The 14,548-nt window shown below is 30.8% G+C and overlaps 6 protein-coding genes and 1 pseudogene across 7 annotated transcripts, besides 2 other annotated features; 6 read left to right on the top strand and 1 right to left on the bottom strand.

Annotated features, from left to right (window-relative positions):
• Positions 1–365: part of a mobile genetic element that runs on past the window's edge.
• Positions 336–365: a terminal%2Cinverted (terminal inverted repeat of MuDR-3_TvMULE3 transposon ID:TVAGG3_0214440).
• Positions 366–501: 136 nt separating this feature from the next.
• Positions 502–1,283, top strand: TVAGG3_0214430 (MORN repeat-containing protein family; the record flags this gene model as incomplete). The annotated part of the gene is made up of 1 exon (XM_001317295.2): positions 507–1,253. The coding sequence occupies one exon, from the start codon at positions 507–509 to the stop codon at positions 1,251–1,253; it is 747 nt and encodes a 248-aa protein (XP_001317330.1).
• Positions 1,284–1,424: 141 nt separating this feature from the next.
• On the top strand, positions 1,425–2,423 carry TVAGG3_0214420 (exostosin family; the record flags this gene model as incomplete). Its single annotated transcript, XM_001317296.1, has 1 exon — positions 1,425–2,423. The coding sequence occupies one exon, from the start codon at positions 1,425–1,427 to the stop codon at positions 2,421–2,423; it is 999 nt and encodes a 332-aa protein (XP_001317331.1).
• A 141-nt stretch (positions 2,424–2,564) lies between these two features.
• Positions 2,565–2,999, top strand: TVAGG3_0214410 (uncharacterized protein; the record flags this gene model as incomplete). The annotated part of the gene is made up of 1 exon (XM_001317297.1): positions 2,565–2,999. One exon carries the CDS (start codon positions 2,565–2,567, stop codon positions 2,997–2,999), a length of 435 nt encoding a protein of 144 aa, XP_001317332.1.
• Positions 3,000–3,480: 481 nt separating this feature from the next.
• TVAGG3_0214400 (RNA binding) lies at positions 3,481–4,479 on the bottom strand (the record flags this gene model as incomplete). Its single annotated transcript, XM_001317298.1, has 1 exon — positions 3,481–4,479. One exon carries the CDS (start codon positions 4,477–4,479, stop codon positions 3,481–3,483), a length of 999 nt encoding a protein of 332 aa, XP_001317333.1.
• A 3,885-nt stretch (positions 4,480–8,364) lies between these two features.
• On the top strand, positions 8,365–9,199 carry TVAGG3_0214390 (GTPase protein; the record flags this gene model as incomplete). The annotated part of the gene is made up of 1 exon (XM_001317299.2): positions 8,581–9,126. One exon carries the CDS (start codon positions 8,581–8,583, stop codon positions 9,124–9,126), a length of 546 nt encoding a protein of 181 aa, XP_001317334.1.
• A 465-nt stretch (positions 9,200–9,664) lies between these two features.
• TVAGG3_0214380 lies at positions 9,665–12,360 on the top strand (annotated as a pseudogene). The gene has a single exon: positions 9,976–11,710. A coding segment is annotated over exon 1 (1,735 nt).
• Positions 12,361–13,144: 784 nt separating this feature from the next.
• On the top strand, positions 13,145–14,392 carry TVAGG3_0214370 (protein ubiquitination; the record flags this gene model as incomplete). The annotated part of the gene is made up of 1 exon (XM_001317301.1): positions 13,145–14,392. One exon carries the CDS (start codon positions 13,145–13,147, stop codon positions 14,390–14,392), a length of 1,248 nt encoding a protein of 415 aa, XP_001317336.1.
• Between the last annotated feature and the right edge of the window lie 156 nt (positions 14,393–14,548).

Raw genomic sequence — 14,548 nt, 5'->3', positions numbered from 1 at the left:
ACTAATTTTAGCTGTCAAATACTTTTGTATTTTGAAGTAAATTAGTATAAATTTGTTTTTACTTTTATTTCGAAAAAGTAGCAATAATCGTAAAAGGGTATTGATAGGCTTGCTAAAGTAACTAATTTTAGCTGTCAAATACTTTTGTATTTTGAAGTAAATTAGTATAAATTTGATATTATTTTAACTCCCTTTGAAAACCTCAATTTTCCATACAGAGGGAACGGGAATAGCATCCAATATTCCCTGAGAATGGTTGCGCATTCTCAGTTCCCTCTATATTTCGAACGAAGCTCTCATCGGTCTTTTTTTTAATACTAAACGTTTTTTTTCCCTGTCACTTTTAGCTAAAATTTGGGTTTGCCAAATTATTTCCCCATTTTTGATTCCATTTGTATGAAATAATGATGTGTAATTATCCCCTATTTTAAATCTATTGTTTATTGGGTTGATTGATAAAAGAGAGTTTTTTTTAAATTAACGAACGAAATGTGACAAATTCGTTGATGGGAGACGAAGAAGAAGATCAATTAGATATTGGTGTATATGAAGGTGAACGCGATGAGGCTGGCCAGAGAAGTGGATACGGTAAAATGATCTTCTCCAACGGCGATATTTACGAAGGAATGTATTTAAACGGCATGAGAAATGGCAAAGGCCGCTATACATGGAAGAAAGGAGGCATGTACGAAGGAGAATACGTAAATCATAAACGCCAAGGCTTTGGTATTATGCATTATCCAGACAATTCAACATATCAAGGCATTTGGTTCGAAAACTGGCGCCACGGCAAAGGTATATATACATATCCAAATGGTGATACATATGAAGGCGATTGGCAGTACGGTCGTCGCCACGGACACGGCGTTTATACAGTTGTCTCCGATGGCTCCGTTTTCGAGGGTGAATACCGTCGTGGACGTCGCCATGGCGTTATGAAATGGACAACAAAGCATGGACTAGTATATACAGGCGTGTTCCAAAATGATCAGCCACTTGGCCGCGCTAAATGGGAAGTCCAAGGCAAGACAATTGCACAGCATGGTGAATATGCACAGATAGATGGCGAAATCGAGGAAGAAGAGGCAAATGAAGAACAACCAGAAGAAGATGTCCTCGATGAAGTTGTTGAACCTGAAGAAGAGAAACCTAAGAAAGTTCTTACTAAGTGGAAGCCAGATGTCGAGCTTAACAATAACTTTGATGAGCTTAATACAAAACCAACTTGGTATTTACGTGCTGTTGAAGAATAAACAAATTATTATTATACAATACATTCGAAAAATTATACTGGCTTTTGCCCGATCTTTTTAATTACTTTTTATTTCATTTTTTAATTATTTTTGATGAAGAAATTGATTTTTCCGATTTTATCTTTTGCAGTTTTTCTTTGCCTGATAGCAGTTAATGTAAGTAATCCACTAATGTCGATCTTTAAGCAATCTACTTCCGTTGGAAATCATAAATTAAAAATTTACATTGAAGATATTCCATCAAAATACAATAAAGACCTGATACAAGATAAATGCTCTTATTGCAATTGTAATAATTACCATTTAATTGGTCTAGAACCACTAATTCATTGCTTAATCGAGAATTCCGATTTCAAAACACAATCAATTGATGATGCCACATTCATTTTTGTGCCTTCTTATACATCAATATATAGACAACAAACTGATTTTATTGATATACCTGATGAAATTAAAAAGACAAATTCCTTTAAAATCTGGCATGGATCAAGACATCTGATTGTTGATTCCTCTATATTTTATGGAGGAAATAATAATTATATGAAGTTTCCTGATCAACATGTTGTAATCGCAACAAATTTGACAATTGATTTTATTCATGAAGATAGGTGGCTTAATTCACGACATATTCAAGTCCCTCCATTGCAAATACAAGATTCCTATCCAAAAAACGAAAAAACAAAATCAATAGTTTTTGTGGGAAATTCAACAGGGATAATAGACATTTTGAACTCAGTTAACGCAAGCATATTAAGTGATCATGATGACATACTTAATTCTATTTGTTCTTCTAATTTTACTATACTCAGACCCAATGAAATTTATCTTCCTCAATTTATATACGAAATTATTCGGTGCAGATCTATTCCTATACTACTCTCAGGTCCATTCTTGCCAGCATATGCTAATACTCATATAGATTACTCCAAATTATCAATAAGATTAGAGATGAATAATATTTCTCAGCTTAAAACGAGAATCAACAAGTTTGATATTGCAGATGGATTAGAGTACAATAGCAAGGTATACAACCATTTCTTTTGGCCGCTAAATGGTAAGATATCAAAAGGAGATGCAGCAGATATACTTTTTGATTATCTGAGTATTAGAGACCTCATTTTAACACCAGTTCTCCGTAGAAAATATATCGGAACTGAGGAATATATTTAGAAAATAATTATTTTCCTGCATGAATAGCAAAAATTTCTTGTTAAAAATATTGTATATCATGAGTATATTATATAACACTAATTTCATGAAAATGAATTACATTCAAAGGTTGTAAACGTCCCTAAATAAAAAAATAAACAGATGCCAAATGATAGGGATACTCTACAGAATGATGAGGATAATGCAACAGATACAGCATCCCAAGCCGGCAAAAATGTAGAAATAGCTACAGAAGAGTCGCTTTTTGAAGCAATTAATTTATATAGAGAATCAATGAAGCTTCCGCCATTGAAGTTCGATAATGTTTTGAGGAATTATTCATTAGAATTGGTTCAAAACAAGGAAATTATTATCCCTACTGTTGATTTTAAAGTCTACATGACAAAATTCAGATTCCTTGATCAATGGAGGAAACGTTCAACAGATAGATACATGAAAAAGTGGATAGCAGACCCATCGAAACGTACTGTTCTACTTTCTCCTGGAAATTACGGTGCAACGTGTATCTTCAGCAAACCAAATACAAAAGAGAACTATGTTGCTGTATTTGTTTCCTCCGTCTTCATTCCAAATTAAGGAAATTTTATCATTCTATTGTTTATTTGTTATAAAATATTTAATGTTTAATCCTTACATTGAATTTGAATTATATCAATAGTTTAATGCTGGAAATTCTCACTAATACTCTCGAATGTTATAAAAAATTTTAAACATTTGATCAAATTATTTGAAAATAGTTACATAATCGAGCCAATGTCCAAAGTTCACCTATACAATGCATGGAATAATGAATATAATATGTGTCAATATCTGATATTTTCCTTGAATAATGTAATTTTCGAAGCATATACAGAGATATAATTGGTTATGAACTAAAAACTGTTCAAGAATAAGATTACTTTATTGAACTCCTATGTTAAAAGTTAAGAATCAGGTATAATTTTTGAGATAATTTTTGATAAATTATATTGAAATGATAAACAGCTAAATAATGCGAGTAAATTAAATTTTCTAAATAAAAAGACTTTATATAAATGAAAATAAAAATTCTATAAAATTATTTCTTCTGATTCTTCTTATTCTGATGTGCCTTCAATTTCAAGAAGGATGCTGTCTTCTTGTTCTTATTCTCCTGAGGACGAGCGGTCTGTCCCATGAAAGAAAGGTTCTTATTCTTGTTTTGTTTCTCTTCTCCTTCTTCTTCCTTCTTTTCCTCCTTCTTCTCCTTCTTCGGGAACTTCTTATTTTGTTTGTCTTCTCTCTTCTTCTGTTCCTTGGCCGCAATCTCTGCTTTCTTCTTTGCAGCCTTTCTTGGTGTAGATCTTTCTACTCTCATCTGTTTCTCTTCAAGGAAAGTACCGTCAAACTTGAGAGCATCATCAACAGACCTCTCATCAACGAATGTAACGTAAGCAACGTAACGAGATTTTCCTGTTTCGCGATCTCTTGGAATTTTAACGTGATCGATTTCGCCTGCGTTTGAAAATAGCTTTCTAAGCATATCTTCTGTAACTGTTGGCTTCAATTGTCCTATAAAAACGGTTCTATTCGATTCTTCATTTGATATTTTTTCAGAAACGTTCTTAGGTGTAGCTTTATCTGTGCGGAGAGTGAATCCTTCTACTTCCTTGTTCTTTAAACCAACAATTGCTTTATCACGATCTTCAACGTTCTTAAAAACAACGTAAGCATCGGCATTTTGTGTTTTATCGAAGTCACCACGTCTAACGGCAACTTTTTTATTAACTTTTCTGTCTTCTTTGAATTGAAGATTTCTAATACGTACTGATTCTATAGGTCCGAATTCTTTGCAGAGTCTCTTAACATCGTCATTATCGAATTTAGCTGGAATGTTGCCGATAAATAATGTACGTCCAGTTCTTTCTTCCTCCTCTTCAGGAGTTCTGATTTTTGCTTTGCGGGCTGCTTCAATTGCCTTCTTTTTTTCTGCAGCAGGATCAACAATCTCAACCTTCTCGCCTTCGAGGAACCTGTTAGCAAAGGAAGATGGCTCTTCCTTTCCGCCAAAGAGAGAATCAATGAGGCTTGAGTCCATTGTCACTTTTAATATGTGTCTTAAAATCTTGGGCATTTCTAGACTCATGAAGTAAGAATCTGATGAGCATGGCCATGCAAAAAGGTTCTGGCAACTAAAATCTATGTACTTATTGCAGAAAATTTGTAAAATATTAATAGTTTTCCAAATTTAGTACAATTTGTAGATATTGGATGGCACTATGAAATAAACAATATTACTATTATACATTATGTAATGATTTGATGCGCTATGAATCAAATTCATGAGGAAATACGCTTTTTTAGAAATTTTTATTACAAATAGAATGATTAAAATCTTCTCTAATAACAAGTTCATATACTTATTAATCATGAAATTCAAAAGGAACTTTGAAACCATAATAATTTTGATATATCTTATCATAAGCACAAAATTTCTTACTTGTTATCAAAAATAGAAGTCTATTCAATGTTAAGATTTGAAATTATGAAGAGTTAGAAATGTTTACTAAAGTTTGTAAAAAAAGAGAAAGTTTATTAACTTTAGAAATTCGTTTATTGATAATTGCAAATTCTGCTTGGCAATTATCAGTTGAAAGATGAGTCAAATTGTTAGTAAATAGTTCTCTTGGATGATTAGAATCTACATCATTCTGATATGTTTTAGAAATCGAATTGTCAATGTAACAACTATCAACTGTTAATTGATCATTATTGTTATCTATCAAATATGTACCTTGAGGAGCAGTGTTGTTAATAAAAGAACAACTTTTTACAGTAAGAGAATTACATAAATGGTAAATAATTCCATATTTTGATTTTGTATTAGTATTATTTATAATATTACATGAATCAATCAAAGCGTTTTTCCAAATACTTAAAATTATTCCAGTACTACTTGTTGCTAAATTATTAACAACAGTTGTATAATTAAATTTTGTCGTGTATTTAAGTGATAAACCTTTAAAATGTCCAACAGCTCTTTCTCTAACTTTATTTGATGAGAAATTTGTTGATGAAACTACGATATTATCACTTATTGTATAAAACGTATGACTACCAACATCATTTCCTAAATCGAAAAGGGAACTTTCAATAATAAAGTTTAAGTTATCTGTGTCAACTTATGTATATGAAAATTGACCTCTTTTCGAGCTTTGGCATTTTGTACAGCAGAACTTTCGTTGAACAATTGAACTATTGCTGCCAATAACGTAGTAAACGCAACTTCCAGCTTCTGTTGAAGTGCAATTACTAAATGAACACCGATTATGTAGGAATAATGTGTTTGTAATTGAACTAAAGTTGATAACTCGGTCATTGTCGCGAAAAAAATTACACTCGTCTAAGTAGTATTGACCTTTTCCGACTGAAAAATTACAGTTCTGGCAGTATTCTGTCTTTAAACTTGAAAATTGACTATTGAAGTAGAAATTCCAGGGATCGTCATCTTCTTCAGATGACTTTCTCCCAAAATTTTCCACTATGTCAAAAAATCGATTTTTAAGGGATCCCTGCTTTAGTTTACAACTATTCAATTTTTATCATTTGCTTTAAAAATGGAATAAAAACAAAGAACTGGCGACCAATATTATGAAATATATAATCAATAATACAATACCATCTTATGCAGAAATTTTCAAAAAAAGTATTCAAATATCTAATGTGGTGAATTGTCCCTTCCCCTCGCAGAAAGACATCAAGATTTGGGTAAGGATTCCGGATGGCTAAAAAACCGCTGGCTATAGCCATTTCCCCAAAAAAGCCCTTAGCCAAGATTTTAACCTTTTTTTCATATAAAAATTCGTTTTTTGCTTTTTGCAATTTTTTTGGAAAGAAAGAAATGTATTTTTATCATACATTTATCATCAAATTAGATCTATTGTTTATTTATATCATATAATTAACGTTTAATTGAGTTTCGATTTTTGGCTAATGTAAACATCAGAAATATCATGGCTAATGAGCCCCGATTTTGTCAAAAAGCCAGCTTCTAATTTTCGAATATTTAAACATAACTTTTAATAAGCTTTTTAATGAACTATGCTGGCTAAAGCGTCAAATTGCTAAAACCGCTTTAGCCATTAGCCTTTCTCTCTCAAAAAAAAACTATTAGAATCAGTAGAGCTTTACTAAATATTGAACGAATTTGCGATAGAATTTTGACTCACTTAGTACCACTCGTAAAGAAGGTGATAATTGTATTTACATTCGATTCTTTCTAAATTGAAATCTTATTACATTCTACTGCAAAATACAAAATTACATTTTCTTAGGTGAATAAATAGACAAAACATACAATCGACATTTAGGTTTACGAAACGTTGCTTCTAATTCTTGATTCAGAATACAAATGTTTTTATAACTACCAATAAATTCAGGTCTGATCTCGAAGGTGAAATACTCATTTGAGATAAGTGACCGTAATATATGGATGATTGTGAGATTGGTATGCGATAATCTGTAAATATAAGGAATTTTATTCTGGAATCTCTGAATTATTTTGCGAGGTACAAAAAGAACATCCTGTCAAATGTATTAGATATACGTGATAACAAAAACTTACGTAATAATTCACGACAAGCAAAGTTTTTCCGAGATTTAATTTATTAGATGGTCAAAAATGAGAAATTAGATGGATTTTATTCTAGTTAATCGTAATCGTTTTGCTGAGTAGTTTTAAAATGCATATAGAGCGAAGTTTAAGGAAACAGATTAGTTGATTATCTATCAATTGAGAGATTTTCATTGAGATTAAATATTACGCTTTAGTTTCTGAGTAATTATGATGTCACAATGTTCAACTTAAAAAAAAATAGCTTAGCCAAATTCCTTTCTTGGAATCCTTTAGCCATCTGTCACTTTTTAGCCATCCGGAATCCTTAATTTGGGTTGTTGACTTTTTTCAATAATGAAGATATAGACTCTTAACCATATTTAAACGTATTATTTCAATAAAAAATGAACATCGGATGGACCAATTTTGAGAAATCTTGATCAGAGGGCTCTCAGTGAAAACTCCATTGTTTAAGGTTTTGATCAAATCTCTTCTTTTTGATATCTGAAACGACATATAGGTAGATAATGATATGGTCATGTTATGGTCCTGCTTATTCATAGTGATATCTATTCTATCAAGAGAAAATAGACCTCGAATTGCCGTAAAAGAGCGAAGTTTCACTTTTATGCAAACTTATTTTCCCATTTTTGATTCATTTATATGAAATAATGATGTGTAATTATTCTCTAATTTAAATCAATTGTTTATTTGGTTAATGCATAAAAGAGAGTTCACCATGTAAAACTTATTGTCGTAAAAATAATTGAGCCTAAACTTAAAGCTCCAAAGAGGGAGCTAGCGATTCCTGTTAAAAGGAATTATCTAATACACGATTCATATCAAGCAAAATTTATCTTCTTGGACTATTTTTGTTTGGCATGCAAAACAAATAAGGCATGCTCCCAATAGAGTGAGCTGAGATTGTTAGTAAAAAGTTTTTTTTATCAGATTAATCAAAGAATGAAATTCCGATTTGAAATACGAAAAGAAAAGTCAGTATCAATCCTTGTGGAATCTTGTCTATGATTCTCGAACTCAGCGGAAAAGTCAAGATTTCGAAATTTTCAGTTCAATTATGTGATTTTATAACTCAGCAAAGAGAACTAGAAAAAACTTACAGTAAGAAGATAATGAACATTAAGCTATGTAAAATTAATATTAAAAATCAAAATAGAATTTAGGTAATATCAATTATATGTATAAGTCAATTTCATCAACAGTAAATTTATAAGCCTATTCTATAGGAATTGAGAAGTGTTTCCAAGATTTGCTAAATTAATTTGTATAAATCTATTTCTTTTGAGGTCTAAGATGTATGAAAGTAGACAAATACCTTGTTTCTAAGGGTGTGTGCAAATGATTATGATTTAACAATATTCCGAATTGGGCGATAGAGACCTTTTTGTTGATCAGAAATCAACTCCCGCCACTTTTTGAGATTTTTCTGGTCAGAATTGAACTGCTTCTTTTATTTCAAAAACTTAAGTATTTAGTTACTGATCTATTTTTCATTGTAAAAAATGATGGATGATAAAAGGAAAACGATTATTGTAAATCCAAAAATTGACAAACAGTGATTTAATGAAATCAGTCAATTTACTTGTTTTAGGATCTGCAGCTGTCGGTAAATCAAATCTCAGTCTTCGTTTTACTCAAAATTGCTTCGAAGAAGAGTACGAACCAACAATTCAAAACATCTTTCAAAAAGCTATAACATTAGATAGACATACATATCAATTGGATATTACAGATACAGCTGGCATGGAAACAGGCGATGTTATGAGACCAGTTCTGTTTAAATCTGCTGATATTTTTATTTTAGTTTATGATGTATGCGATAAAACAACATTCGAGCATATCGAAGGACTTCACGAGGATATAATTAGAATTAGAAGATTGGAAGCACCAGTACCTTGCATGATTTTAGCTAATAAGGTTGATAAGGTTGATGAGCGTGAAGTTTCAACAGAGGAAGGTCAGAAGGCAGCAAAATCTATGAATGCGGCATACTACGAAACATCAGCTAAAACTGGGCAGGGCGTACAAGAAGGCTTTGAACAGGCAGTTCGCGAATTCTTGAAAACTAAGCCACAAGAAAAACCATCTAAGCGCTGCTTGCTACTTTAATGCTTCTATTTTAAGATTTGTTCACAATACTTATTAAAAACTTATTATATTTCAATAAAATTTTCATATCTTTACGTTTCCATTAAATTTTTTCTAATTTGGCTTAATAAAATAAAAGATAATTTAAGGATTCATCTTAACCGCCGCATTTCTGGGATCAATGACCTTGATGATAGCAATTTCGAATATGATATTCTCATATTCTTTTAAAAACAAGAAATATAGCTACCAAAAGAAGATTAAATGATGATCTAGGATAATGAATTGTGCAACTCAAGTTATTTAATATTTTGCGATTCAAAAAAGCAATTTGAAAAGAAATTGTATGGGAGCAATACATTTCTACATGATGTATGTTCTGGAAAATGATCCGAAGTTGCATTTATGCTCAAATTTGATGGTATTTCTTTGAAATTTTATAGATTTTTAATTATATAAAATCTTCACTATATAGAAAATTTATGTTCTTGAAATAAAGAGATTTCATCCAATTAAATTTTGGAGAAATGTCACTTTTTATCAAAATAAAAAATGGAAAATGAAATTCAATATCTTGAGCGAATTTTAAACGAGTCATGGGACAACAAAGGAATTGAAGACAAATTACAAGTACTTAAGCATATTTCAAACGTTATATGGAACATTAAAGACGATAATGAAATATTAAATTTTATTAACAAATGTATCAGCTTAAAGATATTAAATTCAGACAATATTATCCAGCTTATCGATGTTGCAGCATTTAGAAATGTCAAAAATACATATAATTACGCGAAATTATTAAAATCTTTTATTGATAACGAAAAGAAAGAGAACATTAAGATATTTTCAAAGAATCTTCAATATGTAATGGACCACTATAGTGAATTAACGCGTAATGATGACTTTTTAAAGAAAACAAGTTCAAATTTAGAATTTTCCATAGTAAAAGACGAAATAACTGAAGAATCCAAAGCAAAGATTAAAAGAGTCAAAGATATAAACGCATATCTTGTTCTTGCAGCACGATACGGATCATATCAATGGTTCAATTTCATTTTAACAAATTTCGAAGTTAAAATTACAGAAGAAGTAATTATTTCATCATTTTTCGGCGGAAACGAAGAAATTGTTGAGATGATGAAGCCTCACATCGATCAGGACAACAGTATATTGATGACAAACATCGTGAATGCAGCAATCGAATCTCGTCATCACTTTTTAATTCAAAATCATTTCTTTGACAAAGTAAAAACTGTTTGGAGACCTTCTTTATCAACATTTAACATCGAATCTTTCGAATACCAATTAGCGAAAAACACGCAAACAAACAAAGAAGAAAACCACAATGACGAAATATCAAACAAAGAAGAAATTGAAAAATCAAACAAAGAAGAAAATAAGAATGAAATGAATTCTTTGAATGAAGAAAGTTTTGTTAATACAAATGAAAAGTTTATTAATGCAGTTGATAGTGAGAATAGAAGTGCATTGCATTCAGCAGTTGAAAACAATTTACTTGTTGTTGTTGAGTACTTAGTTGAAAAGTTAAAATCAAACATTGATTGTATTAATGAAAATTTAACAATGCCAATTCATATTGCATGTTTCAGAGGATATCTCGACATTGTCAAATACTTGTGTGAACGAGGTTGCAATGCTAAATCATTTGAAAACTCAGGATATTGTTCACTCCATTGTGCAACAGCAGGTGGCCATTTAGATGTCGTCAAATACTTGATTGAAGAAAGGAAAATTGATATTAATATTGTCTCAAACAAAAATATAACCGCATTGTATTCATCAGCACAAGATATTGACATCATCAAGTACTTAGTTTCTAATCATGCTTGTTAATACAGCAACGGCTGATAAGAGATGTCATCCGATTTCGAATGCAATCATTTCTAAAAACTTTGAAATTGTAAAATATCTTCTTGAAAACGGTGCAGATCTCAAACAATTCGAGAATGGTAAGAAGACACAATTAATGATTGCATGCGAATATTCTACAGCAGAAATCACAAATCTCCTTTTGAGCAAGAATGCAGAAATCACAACTCGCGATTGTTGTGGTTCTACTGCACTTTATTATGCAGCAGCAGCTAAGGAAGAAAGTCCAGAGAAAACATCTCTCATCCTTAATCGAATGAAAGAAAATTCTAATTCTATCAAAGATTATGTCAATTCTAAACAGAAGTGGGAATTATCACCATTGATGTATGGAGCGATGAATGGAAATGCAGAAACAATCAAACTTCTTCTTGATAATGGTGCAGATCCAGATCAGAAAAACCGATTTGGTATGACTGCACTTCATTATGCATCTCGATATGAAAAGTTTGAAGCAGTTCGCGCACTCACCGACTACATATTGAGAGAACAAGGCAGACCTGCGAGTGACATTGACATTCCAGATGACAGTTCATTCACACCTTTCCTCTATTCTTTGAAATACAATTATCGAAATGAAATTTCTAAGTATTTGTATTCTCTTTATCCGAATGTAAAAGAACCATCTTCACTTAAAGGTGCCACAAGTACAGAGATAGCTGAACTAGAAATCAAAATGAATCAATTGTTCCCAAATCATAAAAAATATTAAATTTTGTATTTTGTTTGAACACATTAAATATTCAAAATATTTCTTCATAATAATTTATAACTTGGACACATTAAAAATAGAAGGTGATATTGATATTATTGGTGATTTATGAAGAGTTTTTAATGTTTAGTAAAGAAATGAAGAAAAGAGAAAGTTTATTAACTTTAGAAATACTTTTATTGATAATTGCAAATTCTGCTTGGCAATTACCAGTTGAAAGATGAATCAATTTGTTAGTAAATAGTTCTCTTGTATTAGTAGGTACTACATTACTAAGAAATGTTGATGAAATCGAATTGTCAATGTAACAACTATCAACTGTTAATTGATCATTGTTAAATATCAAATATGAACCTTCAGGACCAGTGTTGTTAATAAAAGAACAACTTTTTACAGTAAGAAAATTATATAAATGGTAAATAATTCCATATGTTGATTTTGTTATGGTATTATTTATAATATTACATGAATCAATCAAAGCGTTTTTCCAAATACTTAAAATTATTCCAGTACTACTTGTTGCTAAATTATTAACAACAGTTGTATAATTAAATTTTGTTGTGTATTCTTTTGAATTACTGCTAAAATATCCAACAGGTCTGGCTGTAGCTTTATTTGATGAGAATTTTGTTAATGAAACTAGGTTAGTGCCACTTTCGGCTGTAATTATTTCTGTACCAACATTTTCTTTACCTACATCGAAAAGGGAACTTTCAATAATAAAATTGATTTTATTTGTGTCAACTTTTGTAAATGAAAATTGGCCAATTTTAGAGCTTTGGCATTTCGTACAACAGAATTTGCGTTGAACAATCGAACTATTGCTGCCAATAACGTAGTAAATGCAACTTCCAGCTTCTGTTGAAGTGCAATTACTAAATGAACACCGATTATGTAGGAATAATGAGCTTGTAATAGGGTTAAAGTTGACAACTCGGTCATTGTTGCGAAAAAAATCACACTCGTCTAAGTAGTATTGACCTTTTCCTGCTGTGACATTACAATTCTGGCAATATTCTGTCTTTAAACTTGTAAATTGATGATTGAAGTAGAAATTCCAGGGATCGTCATCTTCTTCAGATGACTTTCTCCCAAAATTTTCCACTATGTCAAAAAAACTAATTTGTAAAAGAGGGAAGTTTCACTTTAATTTTATAATGATGAATATTTTGAGCACATTGAGTCCATTTGTATAAGGATGTAGTTTTATTAAATCAATTCAATATTTTTTCATAAATCAATCATGAATGAAGATGAATTATATACGAATTCATTAATCACTACGACTCATGGTACAAAGAGATGGATATGTTTTCATCATTAATTAAAATGGTCAGATTGTTCATTGATTCGGAATATTTTCAAAGGTCTTCTATATATGAAAATTCCGACACATGTAATATTACAATCAATAGTAACACATTTTCAGTTTCAATGAACCAAGCTCTTTGTTTATCAGAGAAGATTGCAACATCATACATCACAGATAAATGTAATCGCAATTTTTCGTTTAAATGCCCAGTAAAATCAGATCAAAGCTACGAATTACTTCGACAAATCATATCACAAGGACGAATTTCATGTGAAATCACAGAAAACATCACAAAAGATCTATTTGAGCTTGGTTATATTCTCGGGAATCGAGACTTAATGAAACCATTCATCAATTCAATCAACTCTAACGAATTATCTCTTGTTAACGTTTTTGATGTTTTAGAAATATCAAATAAATTCGGCAACATCAATCGCGAGATATCATACATTGCATCACACTTATGTGATTTTGAGACATCCTTTCTCATTTCTCGACTTTCAGATTTAGAATTAAACCTTGTTGAACTCATTTTTCAACATCCAAAACTAAAGATCACATCAGAAGATTATATTCTAGATATAATAACTAATCTTTGTTCAATTAATGAAAAATATCTCAAACTTTTTGAATATACGAAACCAGAATACGCAACAACAAAAGGTATTCATAAATTTATCACACTTATTGATCGTATTATAAACAAAACAGACAATTTTCCATCAATATGGTCATTTACTCGAAAAATACTAAAGCAAATTAATTTTCCAATAAAAATTGATAGCAATGAAACAAAAACTTTAGCAAATAAATCGAATACAATTACTGAAGAAACAGGAAATAACCAAGAGAAAGAAAAATCTTCATCTTCTCCTCTGAAGTTACCAAATATTCCATTACTTTCGAAATTTTTACCATCAGTTAACAACGATAATTATCTTTGTAACATTCTTCGTCAAGGGAAAGGCACGATCACAGTTAGTAGTGATGAAGAAGGTAAAGCAGAACAAATCAACAGTAATGATCCAGACAGTGATTTTTACTCTAAAAACATTGCTAATTCATGGGTTCGTGCTTCACTGGATGGATATGTTATTCCATCATCATACACTCTTCAATCTACTATAACAGATTCTTCCATGCTCTTGAAATCTTGGAAACTCGAAGGCATCACAGCACAAGGTTCACATGTTGTTTTAGATGTTCACAACAATGATAGTTTTGATCAAGGGGAAATTCGAACATTTGATTTAAACACACAAGACAAGTTTGTTGGATTCATTCTCACACAGACGGACTACAACTGTGATGGTGACTACGAACTTGCATTAAATATTTTTGATATTAGCGGATTCTATTCGGATAATTAGTTATCATGTTTCTTTTTTTTTATGCTTGTAAATCATAATGTATTTAAATTATTTATCTAGATATTAATATTTTCAACTATTCAATCCTCAAGTATCATGATCTCTTAAAAGATTATCTTGGGATTTACCTTTTGAACAAGAAGTAAAAATATAGAT

This window comes from Trichomonas vaginalis, chromosome IV (genome assembly GCF_026262505.1).
Source record: "Trichomonas vaginalis G3 chromosome IV, whole genome shotgun sequence".
In the NCBI taxonomy this organism is placed as follows: Eukaryota; Parabasalia; order Trichomonadida; family Trichomonadidae; genus Trichomonas; species Trichomonas vaginalis.
Note: the sequence above shows the minus strand (reverse complement) of the source record. Positions and strands in the feature narration are given on the sequence as shown.